The 13,639-nt window shown below is 35.9% G+C and overlaps 1 protein-coding gene across 10 annotated transcripts in view; it reads right to left on the bottom strand.

Moving 5' to 3' along the window:
* SLC4A10 (solute carrier family 4 member 10) overlaps positions 1 to 13,639 on the bottom strand; it is a 320,600-nt gene that overhangs the window by 28,114 nt on the left and 278,847 nt on the right. For all 10 annotated transcript variants that reach the window (XM_056110433.1, XM_056110436.1, XM_056110435.1 and 7 more), the window contains 3 exons: positions 12,078 to 12,239; positions 10,298 to 10,411; positions 8,849 to 9,010 (listed from right to left, as the gene is read on the bottom strand). In XM_056110433.1, the coding sequence (XP_055966408.1) occupies positions 8,849 to 9,010; positions 10,298 to 10,411; positions 12,078 to 12,239 (438 nt within the window). The remainder of the gene's footprint in view (positions 1 to 8,848; positions 9,011 to 10,297; positions 10,412 to 12,077; positions 12,240 to 13,639) is intronic.

The following is a 13,639-nucleotide window of genomic DNA, read 5'->3' as shown; positions in this document are numbered from 1 at the left end:
TAGATTTGAAAAGAAATACTATCATGAGTCTTCTACAATTCATTCTAAAGTGCAAAATAAATTAGATATGAAGGTAATCACTCAAAATATATAATCCACTCAAAAAATTGTGAGTTTCAGGACAATTATGATTTCTATAACTTCCACATAGTCTAGTAGATATCATATATTCTGGGTTAATATAATTTAAGTTTCCACTAGGCTTCTATAGGATAAGACATTCCAGGCATAGTCACTTCATATGGGCAAGTTAATTTTGATGGGCAAGTTAATTCACAACTGCTGTAGCTCTTAATTTATTCACTATATGTAATTATTTAATATAAAATTACTTATAAGCAACCTTATATCAGGCATCTACTGAGAAAAAAATAAGGACTGTGTCAACAACAGAGTTAAGAACAGGCTGGTTGTGAATAGAAATCAATTCCTGGAATAACCAAGAAGCCATTCATATCCAAGTTACTAAAGAAATATTTTTCGTAAATACCAGTTTCTCCACAGCCCTCTTGAGTATCAACAGGTGACTCTTACTGGTCAAAATAATATTATGAAAAATTTCTTATATATGCTAATTATTTTTTACAATCAAGTCTCCCCATTTTATGGAGATACTATTATTTACCCTACTCTTAATGATCGTTTATGAACACATAGTTCCAATACCACACCCTCCATTCCAGAGTGCCTACTTCCCTCCACCAATGTCTGAAGGACCATCCCCCCTCCATCGTTTTCCCCCTCACTCCCCACACCAGTAAAGTTCAGTTCTATAGACAAACTCACCTTTAGACATTTTCTATTCCCTTACTAGTGTTTCTTTACATACCATACATTTTTTGTTCTATTTTGGGGGTGGTGACACCATCAAATATAAATATTATTGAAGTTAAACTCCTGAACACTAAACTTTAAATCAATGTTAGTTAATTATATATGTTTTTGAAAACTATATAAGCAGCCATATAAATTTTAATAAATATTATTAACTTATAATAATAAATGTTATTATAATAAATATTAACTTTATACCAATACATTTAAAATTTCACATGAAATAGATAAAAAAATACATATATGCTCTTTAGCAAGATTGAGGAAAGTTGTAAAAACTGAAGAAAAATCTGAATAGGCCTATAAAAAATATATTAATCCTAATATAATACTGCCACATTCTCATTTGTTTCAGTTTCACACTAGAGACATCTAGTCTCTCCTTAAAATGATCATTTTGGTATCTTCTTTCTTCTCTTCAAGTGCTTTCTTGGACCAGGCAGGAAATGTGAACAAGGTAAATGGGGAACAGAGTCCACACGAGATACGGGGAACAGAGACCAATCTCTTGAAAAAGATAATTAAGTTGTTTCTCTGAGGAACAAAACTAAAGATGGTGAAGAATAGCATTCTGGACACTGTTTCAAAACCACTGCAGAAAACTGACAAAGCCTCAGAACAAACGAAGAACTTGACCTCCCTTCCCTTCCAACTTCCAACCAAGAAAGGTAGCTGCGGGGAGGGCCTAGAGACAATTGGCTCGGAATAAAGCCTGACTGAAACGTTGGCTTTGGGAAGATCATTAACCTTTTGTGTCTCTGTTATCCAATCTGAAGAAAATGTTGGTGATGATAACAGGAGCCACTTGGTTAGACTGTAGTGAGAATTAAATTTTAATTTTTTAACAACTTAGAAAAGAATCTTTGATATGCAGTGTTAAGCCCAGGATTCTGGCTTCCCAAGCAGTGAGAGGGACAAAAACACTAACTCAATAATGCAAAAGCAGTAGGAGTTTTATTCCAGTATACTGGGGTCAACTATCTTACCTACAGAGTGATCTCTTGATAATGACCCGACTTTAGACAGCAAGCGGTTTATATAGAGTTTGATTACATAAGCAGCACATGCCTTATTGTTTCCGAAAAGTATCTTACTTAGTTACCAAACAAAGGTGTTTTGGCAAGTGTCTAGGGTAACAGTGGTTAGGCAACAATTAAACAATAATTTCCAATATAAGTACCAATTTTATGATTACATAGACTTCTCATTCTTTTAGGGTTAACAAAAAGCAACTTCTGGGGCATTGTGAGAATTGATTAATTGAGCCCACTTGCTGAGCCCAGGAACTTTCCCAGGTGGTTTCAGGTTGATTCGTTATGCATTGTTTTATTGCTGGGAAAGTGAAACTGTTTTAGTTCCCCTAAATGAACCTGAGTCTTAGCTGATTTTGCTGATTTCTGCCACCTATCATGGTTGCTCTCCGGCTTGTTCAGAGTCTCACATAAGCACCCAGAAATGTTAGGAACTATTATTGTATTCTGGCTATTGAACGAGAACAGTTTTTGTATAACTTGGTTCAAGTCCCCTCAGTACAAGCACACATTTGTTTTGTTACTTTTGTTGTTGTGTCTGAGCTAGAACCAGAAGTGCTCAGGGGTGACTCCTGACTCTGTGTTCAAGGGTCACCCCCAGCATGTACTAGGGAACCATGCATACAGGGATTTGCTTTGTATGCACCTAGCACACTGAACTTTCTTTCCCACCCAAGTACACATTTCTTAAGGGCAGGTAACATATAATTTCTCAGTGTTTCCCAGTTTTCAGAAAACTGTTGGCACACAATAGCAATCAGTTACAGATTGACTTTTAAAAAAAGAAAATATGCATCACTGAAACATCTTTTAGAATCAAAGTTAATAAGTATAATTTAAAAATAAATATAGCTGTCAAATTAGTTATGAATATGAGCAGAAATTATCAATTCTTCTAGAATAGCAATTTTGTCTTTTTTTTAAAAGCAGTTTTATTATCCTGCAAGCAGTTTCTATTTAAAATGAGAGTTCATGTAGCCTGGAGTGTGAAGCATACTGAATATCTGTTGTACATTTGTCATGGTGGTTTATTTCTTCTATTTGGTTTTGTTAATTGTTCTACTAGGCGGGGGAAACATTCTTAAGGTTGTATTCCCTTTACTTTCTATGTATCCCTACAAAACTTTTAATGTACAGGAGATAATGACAGTGACAGGAAAAGGAAGATATCCAGCAGGACCTTTTCCTCCTGTAGCAAACTTTCCTTTGCAAGTAGTAACTTACCAAGAACTGAAAGATATCCATTACCAAGAACTGGAGAGTGGGTACAGAACAACCCAGTGTCAGCTTAAGCCAAAAATTCAAAGTTTAATACACTGATTTCCTGGGCCTGGGCCTCTAGCAGAACATTTAGATTATGTAGTTGCATACGCAAAATGAACAGCGGGGTTCTCTAGAACATCTTAATCAGTTAAAAGAGTTTTGTTAGGAACTCCAGGAGGAGAGAGAAAGTACACCTAAGAACAGACATACTCAAATCCTGCTTGGAAGGGGGAACCCCTGCGGTTATGCAAAGCTGCAGTACTGCTCAAAGGGAACAGGGCATGAAAGATGTAATAGTAGACATAAGGCAAATGCCGGAGAGGGAGCAAGGCAAGGAAGGGGCTTTTAAAATGGAACTTGTATTTTGAGCACATCATTTCCTGGGCACCATGTTCACTATGGCTAATAATATAAAAGACGCCTTCATACAGTTATTTCCTTATTTCCTAGAATTTTTTTTTGAGGAGGAAATTGCTATACCATCGTGTTTAGGGCTTAATCCTGTCTCTGTGCTCAGGGTTCACTTCTGGAGCATATACAGTGCTGGGAATCAAACCAGCGTTGGCTGAGTGCAAGGGAAGGCACCCTATCCCTGTACTATCTCTCCAGTCCTTTTCCTATATCTCTTAATTAGTGTTTTTAAAATATAATACATGTGCTAAAATTGGGCTTTTGTATTGCAAGAACCAGAAAATAGGATTATATCCGAGGAAAAAATATTCCCTTTTAAGTTTAGAAAGATAATTTTGTAAAGTACAAGTGTACAACAAAACAAAACCACAATTTCACCCTTATTGTGTTGTAAAACAAATGAAAGCATCATAAGTTAATGTGAGTCAGAGGAAATAAAGCACTTCTAGCACCTCCACTAATTAGTCATTATCCTTTCTTGCCTTTCATTTGGAATGTCTTTCAAAACTTGGTCTTTGTAACCAAATTATTAGCAGATAGGCACGCCAGCCAAAGGGACGTATCCCTTTGTCAAAGAAAGAACTCTGAACCCTCTAACATTTTTCTGTAATTTTTTTCTGAAATAAAGACAGAACCCAAGCTTTTATTCTCACATTTATCCATGAATCACGGAAAATGGACATATGGGAGGAAAAGGGAGCATAGCAACAGGTGATGCTACACCAGACCCCACTAAAACCAACATGCAGCAAGACAAGAGGCCAGCCAAGAGGACCATCTGATACCCAGATGCCACTGCTGAAAAAATTCATTTCAAAGCTTGGCAGCAATTTCCTGCATCTGTCAAGTTAACCACAGAAAAGACTATAGATTGACATGAAGAACCGGGCTGACAAAGAGGGCAAAAAAGAACATATCAAATGCCATAATCATCAAGAGAATGTGGTGCCAAATGAATGTTGCAAATGCATTCATTTACTCAAGTGATCTGGGATTGTATTGCTGTTTATTAAAAATGATGTCAAAAGAAGCCTGAACTGTCTACAGAAACATGCAGAAAATCCCACAGTTGTATCTTAACAGAAACTTTCTTTTCTGTAAGATATCTTTATTTCTACATTTTAGAGAATGCACTTTATAAAAATAAGCCACTACTTCCACTGCTTTTTAAAGGGTCTGGTTAACTATGCCTATCTTACTTCTATAGGAAAGAAAAAAAAACAAATACAAGGATGGGAGAATATGGATTTAAACTTTCATCTACATATAACAAATGCTAAATTTCAGTCTTCAAATTTCATATTTTCAACTTCTAGCATCCTTGAGACACTGGAAAGATCATGAAGTACAGTAAGTTTTTCTGCTAAGTTTGGCTTCTTCATTCTGCACAAGGAGAGTCACTGAGCCAGTGTGATGAACCTGTCTTGGCAGCATATCACATAACTGTGAAGTAACAATCACAAAATGAATAAGCAAAGTATTTCTTTCTTTGGTTTTGGTGCCACACCCTGTCGTGCTCAGGGCCTTCTCCTGGCTCTGTGCTCAGGGATCACTCCTGGTGGGCTCCAGGGACCATGTGGGGTTTGGGGGATCAAACCCACTGGCTATGTGCAAGGGTGTTTACCCTAGCCAATATACTATCACTCTGACCCTAAGCAAGACATTTTTGATGGCAGGAAAAACATTCTGTTAAAAAAAAAATCAACTGCTAGGTTTTGACACTTGAAGTAAAGAAAAAAAGTTAAAAGGACCTAAAATATAAATTCAAAAGCGACAAAGAATTGACGAATTCCAAGGTGATTTTGAATATATGATATATATATACATAGATAAATGATGTGAAATCTACTAACTATTGATGTACTATATTGGCTCATTATATCACTGATAGAGTATACTATACTACATTGATATAGTATACTATATTGATAATCTATATTGATATAGATTATAGAAAACACTATCCTTTAAACTGTTTTATTTCAGGAAAAAACAGGGTTTCAAGTGAGAAAAAGATTACTAGCAGAAGCTGAAAAATGTGGTTAACTTGTTATTTAGGGATATAATGAAGAGACATGTAATTAAAGTCAGGACACTGCAGACAACATAGTGAAGCAACAGGCAGGGACAACAAGCTATGGAATAAAACCTTTACTTTGAAAAAAATGTTCTAAGAAGCTGAATTATATGGGAGGTTGCTAACAGGGAAATCCTGTTATTTCCTATTGCTAACAGGGAAATCCAAGAGTAGCAGACCACACAATGTTGAAGGTCACAGAACACATAGACTTAGGCATGCCCCAAGAGTAAATAAAACATGTCTGCAGAAAGGAATTTGTTTTGCCAATATCCAAAGAAGACGATGGGATGTTAGACTCATAGTGGCCAAGAACAGACTGACTCTTGTACTTGTGACAAGGCATTAGCATTACAATGAAATCAGATTTGCTCAATTATTTACTAAATCCAGGCTATAATGGCAAAGAATATCAATTTTTAGGTACTTATAGCTATTACCACAATAAAAAGTAATATAAAACAAATAGAAAATATTTTTATAATATAATGTCAACTTTCTTTCAATGACAAGAATATTAAATTCTGTGGTTTCACATTTAATTCTAAAAGTTTTTTAAGTTCTTGCAAGTACCACTTAAAGAACCTCAGATTATATTTTAGCTCTTCATCACAGCATGTAAGGGGGAAATATATGTGGTTACTTGGACCTTAAGAAATGTCAAACTACTATAGGCTCAAGAAAAATAAGGAGCAGGTGTTAGGTGGTTTATAAAGTTACACGACTTGGAATAAAAGGATATAGAATGGCCAAAAAAGTGATATTGTTTAGGCAATTCTTCCCTTGTACATTTCATTTAAATATAATTCTGGTAATAAGTTTAAAATATTGTCTATACCAGTTGATATTCTTGTGAAGGATAAACTTTTAATAAAATAAGTTATATTTCTGTATAATTTATAAATGTTAAAAAAAACTTTTGAAACTGAAACTAATACAAAGTTCACTTTATAAAATAAAAATGTTCTGGTTCATTCTAAAAGATATTCTAAAATAAATTTGTTTTTGTTGTTTGGGCCACACCTGACAGAGCTCAGGGCTTACTCCTTACTCTATACTCAGATATTACTCTTAGTGGGATCAGAGAGCTATGGGATGCCAGGGATTGAGCCTGGGTCAGTTATGTGCAAGGCAAGCATTCTACCTGCTGTACCATCTCTCTGGACCCATGAAATATATTTTATATATTTAAATGTAGCCATTAAAATGATAACGCAGATTTATTTAGTTAACACGATTCTCCTTTCTACAGAGAGCAAAGAATGCTCTTCATTTTAAAAGAGACACACATCATTTCCAACACTTACGCAAAACTCCCTTCTAGTGTATGACATGCATTTGCCAACGGCTTCACTCATTCAATTGTGATGCTTGTGCAAATTCTGGTGTAAAGCTGCCTTGGGATTGCTGTGGTGCTTACACACATGCTTATTGGGGCTTTCACTTTTGTCTATTTAATTAAATATATTAAATATGGAATAAAATTAAGGGAGAGTTCAGCGGTTAAGAGCACCTGCCTTTCCCCCTAGGCAGCTCAGTGGCCGCCATCCTCCAGAGGCCACTGGACAGTCAGGTTTGGGCCCTCAGTGACGAGACACATGGGGCCTCACAGGATGAGGGTGGAGCTGGCCCTTTCCACCCTGTTCCAATGAGACACCGAGTCGCCACCCATGAATGGCCTTTCTGGCTCCTGATCAAGCTGCTTAACGGTCATGATCCCAGAGACTCAGGAATAAATATCAGAACCCAGAACGTTTTGGCAGAAATCCCTCCAGATTTAAGTGTTAAAATTTTGGAATTTCAAAATCTTGCAGTTACTACTGCAGCCAGGCGACATCATGTGTTATTCTTAACCAGCAATAGAAAACAAATTGTCTACTGTTGCCTTTTCAGCAGATCTGAGTGTTGGGGTAAAATCCCAAATAATAATGGCAGATCTGGTGTAAAAATATTGAATTTTATCAAAGTAGAGAGAGAGTAATGTGGAAATCATCTGCCCCAGAGGTAGGGGGAGGGTGTGGAATGGGGGTATACTGGGGATTTTGGTGGTGGAGAATGGGCACTGATGAAGGTACAGGTGTTTCATTGTATGACTGAGACTTAAACCCAAAAGCTTTGTAACTGCTCTCATAGTGATTCAATAAATAAAATCATAAAAAATGAAAAAAAAAGTAAGGTGGAGTTCATGCCCAATTCAATCAGCTAATCAGTGGCTGAATAAATAACAGTACTCCTCATTAAGGGCTGGAGCAATAGCACAGTGGTAGGGTGTTTGCCTTGCATGCAGCCAGCTTGGCCGAGCCAGGTTTGATTCCTCCGCCCCTCTCAGAGAGCCTGGCAAGCTACCAAGAGTATCTTACCCACGCACCAAATCCTGGCAAGCTACCCGTGTATATTCGATATGCCAAACACAGTAACAAGTCTCAAAATGGAGACATTACTGGGCCCGCTCGAGCAAAATCGATGAACAACAGGACTCTTCATTAAAAAACAAAAAAAGAGCACCTGCCTTCAAAGTGTCAGGTCATGAGTTTAGTCCTAGTGCCTTCCACATATGCTGAGAACATGGTCCCATGACTCTTCTGTCTTGGTGCCCCAGTGTTCCATCAGGTGTACAATCTCCAACAAACAGCCAGATATGTGGAAGCACCACAACTACAGTGTGAAACCTTTAGCAAACACCACAACTACAGATGTGAAAGCACTAAGGCCAAGAAGGTAAACCCCAGTAAGCACCACAGCAATTCCATGACAACACTACACCAAAATGTGCACAAGTGTCACAAATGAATGAGTCCAACCCCTAGCAAATGCATGTTCATGAACTGATACAAGAGAGTGTGACCCCTGGCAAGCACCACAACTAAGTGTGTACAACTCCACTCATCTCAACAACAACAATAAAAGGAAGAGGAGAAAGAAAATAATTTAAAGAGTAGAACTTTAGTCAGTGTTTTAAAATTTAAGTCCAGGAGACAAAGTGTCAGTGTTTAGAGTTCATCCAAGAACTCTAAATAAATAATTCAATAATAATTATTTAATTTTAATCTAATTGCATGACAAGATGATAAAGATATTGTATGACAATAGATGATGAAAATTATAAAGCTGAAAAGATTACTTTAATATTTCACCATACAAATGACTGAAAATGCAGGTAAAATGTTACAAGCTTCAGTTATTATCAGTTAAATCATCATGATTTACATTACAAAGGATGTGAAAAATATACCTTAAGCTTATGTTCTTTTCTGTTGATGATGACAGCTGTAATTTGTTGGTCCATAAAAATTAGAATAGTACAAAGTAATGCTGGAATAATAGCAGCTACTACTGTCCACCAAGGATTTGGACCTAAAGGTGTAACAAACCAACCACGATCATCTCTGGTAGGCTGTGAAAAACAGAAGTAATTATATAGTTATTAAATGGATGAATGAGTACGTGACTATTTGGTTAATCAAACCAATCTTATAGGATAATACTATGAAAGCAGCCCTAAGTACTACTGTTCCAAATGAACTATAATTAATATTTAGGAAACATAAGTAAGGTAGCAGAAAGAATTCTTTAAATATTTTAACTCATTTTTTCTTCAGATTATTCTAAAACTACATTAAGAAAAAACTAAGACTTTGTATGAAGTAACAAAACTACTTAGTGGCAGAGATAGGATTTTGACTGGCTCAGAGCTCTAGTTTCCTAATGCATATCTACAGTAAATAAAACAGTATCAATGTTACCATTTACAGCTGGCTTATTTATTTACTCTTACAAACAACACACTGACAACTCTGTTTTACTTTAGATGTATGCACCAGCCATTGTGTGACAGAGAAACAGACAGTTGGTCACTTCAGGCACACTTGGAAGGGTTCTAAATGGATGCCTGCCATGATCCTGGAGGAATTCACTTTGACAACTGTTTGAGGAATTCCCAGTGTTGTTTCATAGATAAGGTTAATTGTCAGACCCAAATGACATATTTATGTAGGATAATTAGAAGAATTCTATTCCAAACATATTTTTATCTATTTTCAAGCTTTATGCTGTGTGCAATTCTGCATCAAGCTAATGCATTACTCAGTTTGATAACACTTCCTTTTCTTTCAGAATCATTGTACTTAATATCCCATTTGGAATAACTGACAGGAAATACTTCCCAAGCAGTCTCTGGGTTTCTAGTTCTACAATTTCTTTTGAAAAAAATTAGACAAGAAATGGTCATGCTATGAACATGTTGCCTGGTATTCTATTATAATATATAAAGGCCCTCTCGTTGATCATCGATTTGTTCGAGCGGGCCCAGTAACGTCTCCATTGGAGACTTTGTTGTTACTGTGTTTGGCATATCGAATATGTCACGGGGAGCTTGCCAGGCTCTGCTGTGCGGGCGAGATACTCTCGGTAGCTTGCCGGGCTCTCCGAGAGGGGCGGAGGAATCGAACTCAGGTCGGCCATGTTGGCTGCGTGCAAGGCAAACGCCCTACCACTGTGCTATCGCTCCAGCTATGAACATTTGCAATGAACATTTTGTTTGGTATTCTATTAATCAATACTATTTATTTCTATGAACATTCCAGCAAGAGGGTTAGAGTCATCATATAAATGGATTATAAATTAAAATTAATAAAAGATTAATTTTACAGAGATGAAGATAGAGTAAATGCTGTAATTTCACCTTGAAAACATTGGGTACTTTGAGTTTTGGAGACGGGATCCCAATGGCATAGTCAATTAAAACCATACACAGAATTGTAAGAAAGACAGCAAAGTCACTCACTATGGATCGAACCTAAAAATAATAAAAAATACTTGTCACTTCAAAGGAACTATGAATAGTGAGAAATTTTCAGCAACAAAATCTAGAGTCACACTTTACAAACATTTTATGACATACTGTTATATTTTATGTTCACAATATTATCATTAACTCTTAGAACCTAAATACACATTTATGTTTCTCTGTCATAAGAATGAATATACTCTCAAATTTTCCAAAATGACACACACACAAAGCTACAGTGGTAACTGTTTTTCAAAGTTTATGTACAGCTGGAGTTTATTATAAATTCACGTACATGAATATTTATAAAATAGAACAAGGATGTATGATCAGTATTTGGCTAAATTTTAGTTATCTTTCTCACACAGGTAACATCTTAGTATATCCACCTGAATAGCTACAAAATAAAATGAAGTTTTTAATTAAAGAAGCTTAATATTTTAATTAGTTTACCTAGGATATAAGTGCAGCACCTAGGAATGTGGGCAACAGTGTGATTAAATGTATATATTATTCTAAGGAAGCCAGCACCTAAAGCTATTTCTCATTTGTAAAACCATCTTAGGGCAAAAATCCTTACACAATGATCAAAATCTGGGGCCAGAGAGATAGTACAGAGAGTAGGACACCTGTTTTGCACATGGTCTTCCTGGGTTCAATCCCCACTACCCCACTAGAGCCCCATTAAAGCCCCACCAGGAGTGATTCTTGAAAACAGAGCCAGGCATAGGATCCTATGCACTATTGGGTATGAACCCCAAATTGGAAAAGAACAAAAACAAAAACACACAATGACAAAATCATAAAATGCAGGTGCTTATTGTTTCAATTCTCTCTCTCTCTCTCTCTCTCTCTCTCTCTCTCTCTCTCTCTCTCACACACACACACACACACACACACATTGTTTTAATTACTACATTTGGGGAGAAGGAAAAAAAATTCCATCTTAGGAAAAGAAGAGACCAAAAAAAGAAGTTATCTCTGGAAGAATTAGTTCATGAGCTATATCTCAGAGTGGAATTTTGATCATAATATTTAGCTCATCTCTAAAAATCTTGCTTGATTTTTTTATTTTCTCTTTTTCTTTTTTTTTTCTTTCCTTTTTGGCTGAGTCAGACATTATAGGTGTTAGTTTGCAGTGTTAAATATTGAACTAAGCTGTTTCTCTGTTTACTTTCCTTTCCAAATATGCAGATGCAAACGTGGTGGGTTAGGGGGAGGGACTAACACTTTAAACACAAAAAAAGAGAATAGTGTTCCAATGAGTCTTGCAGGGGCTTTCCCAATTAGAGAATGTAAGAGTGGCTCCTCTGAGGTATCTGTCAGTCTGGAATAGTTCCCACTGTTCACTGGGCAAGAATGTGACAATCACTGATGCAGTATGTGCTTTTGATTTCCAAAAGCGTTGAGTGGCAAAGTAAGAGTTTGTCTTTGAGATCTGAATTTAAAAGCGAAGCCTGGAGGGTGTGTGTACTCCTAGTGTACTAGAACACAAAATGCTTCCCATCACCTGCATGGCCACACCCATGCCTAACTGGCAGCTCTCTCATGAAAAAGTATTTCAGTGACTCCTTTTATGTCAGCAATTGCTTTCTTTTAGTCCTAAACACAGCTGACTCCTTTACATGTTTTATAATGGTTTACACTTTGACAAGAAAATTGTAACCCTAAGTACCTTGGTTGGAAAGTAGCGGCTAGTCTTGAACTGCTTCAGGGTGGCTGACATAGTAACTGTTGAAAAGAACAAGATCACTGACCAAAACAAAACATCTGGAACATATGGATGCTCGTGGCCACAGGCTCGTCCAACATACTCTCCATGCAAGGATCTGCATTCCTGTCAGGAGGAATAAAATTAATAATGTTATGAAAGGAAAAAACAAATTTACTTCTTTCAGTAAACTAACATCTTCTGATTGCTTGGAGCTGTCCTGCTGTAGCAGAGAAAGGTTTAAAAATTCTACTTGGAAAGCTAGTGAGCATTAGAAAATATGCTGTCAAAATTGAACAAGAGCCACTTTTTAAAAATTCACATTGAAGAGAAATCTTAAAAATAATTGATATAGCAATCAATGTTTATTTAGTCTGATATTTAAAAAGTCTTAATACCATATTTAATGAAAATATGACATGACTTTATAGGGAGTTGTTACTAGGGGAGATACATTGCCAGCCCTATTTACATGTATCATCTTAATTTTTATATCAACCCTATAAAACAGGAAGACACTATTTCTACTTTGTGTCTACAAAGTATGAGGTATAGAGGTTCAGTAATAATTTATAGTCTTAATGATACTGGGTGGCATCAGAACAGGACTTGTAAGGTTAGAAGAATATTGAATATTAAAGAACAATGATTTTGTAGAATGATTGCAGATGTCCAAAAACTACCCAAAAGGTGTGAAAGGCAACGAAAAAGCTATAATTTATTGTTGCTGAATTAAATTTTAAAAACAATGGTTTTAGACTGTCTTTATTAATGAGTTCTTCAAGCTCTTCCCCACTATATATTTTTTTTCTGAGCCCTTGACGTATCATTCTAATCACCACTTTAGCCATGAGGTGGCAGCAAAGTCAAATTTTTTTTTCTCCAAGAAAAATAGCATTTTAAACATTTTTTTGGAATACAATGTTTCCTTTCAAATTCTGATGTGCTTTCTATATTAGATTGCTTAGGTATTCAGATTTCAAAACAATAAAACAGTTTAAGTTATCCAATAACTTTATTAGTACATGAGCATGAACAGAATTTTAACTGAGCCATGGGACAGAAAAATCTTAGAAAAATGTGTGGACTGATGGATTGATGTTCAACAGGATCAGCTGGATTCTTCCCAGTGAACAAAATTTCAGGTCTTAAAAGTAGGTAAATAGCAGAAAAATACACTTAAAGAGTCTAGAATAAATCATAGTTAGCTATATTTCCACCTACAGAAACAACTAGAAATTAAAAATATCCACCTATGACAGCTATACTTAGGCTTCAAATCTTGAGAAATAGTAGATCTTATAGTTTCTAAAATAATTCTGTCCCATTTTCTAATCTAACTGCAAATCCCTTCTTTGTTAACAAAATAAAATTATAATTGTTCATGCTAATGTAGAACACAATAATAATTTAGTTAAATGTAAAATTAAAGAAACATCCCCCAAGTTTTAGTTCTCTTTTTTCCCCTCAAAAGTTCTGTAAAAATGAAGTTGATTATAGAAGGTTTTGTTTTTGCTGTCCATTCT

The sequence above is a fragment of the Sorex fumeus genome, unplaced genomic scaffold (genome assembly GCF_029834395.1).
Source record: "Sorex fumeus unplaced genomic scaffold, SorFum_2.1 ptg000009l, whole genome shotgun sequence".
NCBI lineage: Eukaryota > Metazoa > Chordata > Mammalia > Eulipotyphla > Soricidae > Sorex > Sorex fumeus.
Note: the sequence above shows the minus strand (reverse complement) of the source record. Positions and strands in the feature narration are given on the sequence as shown.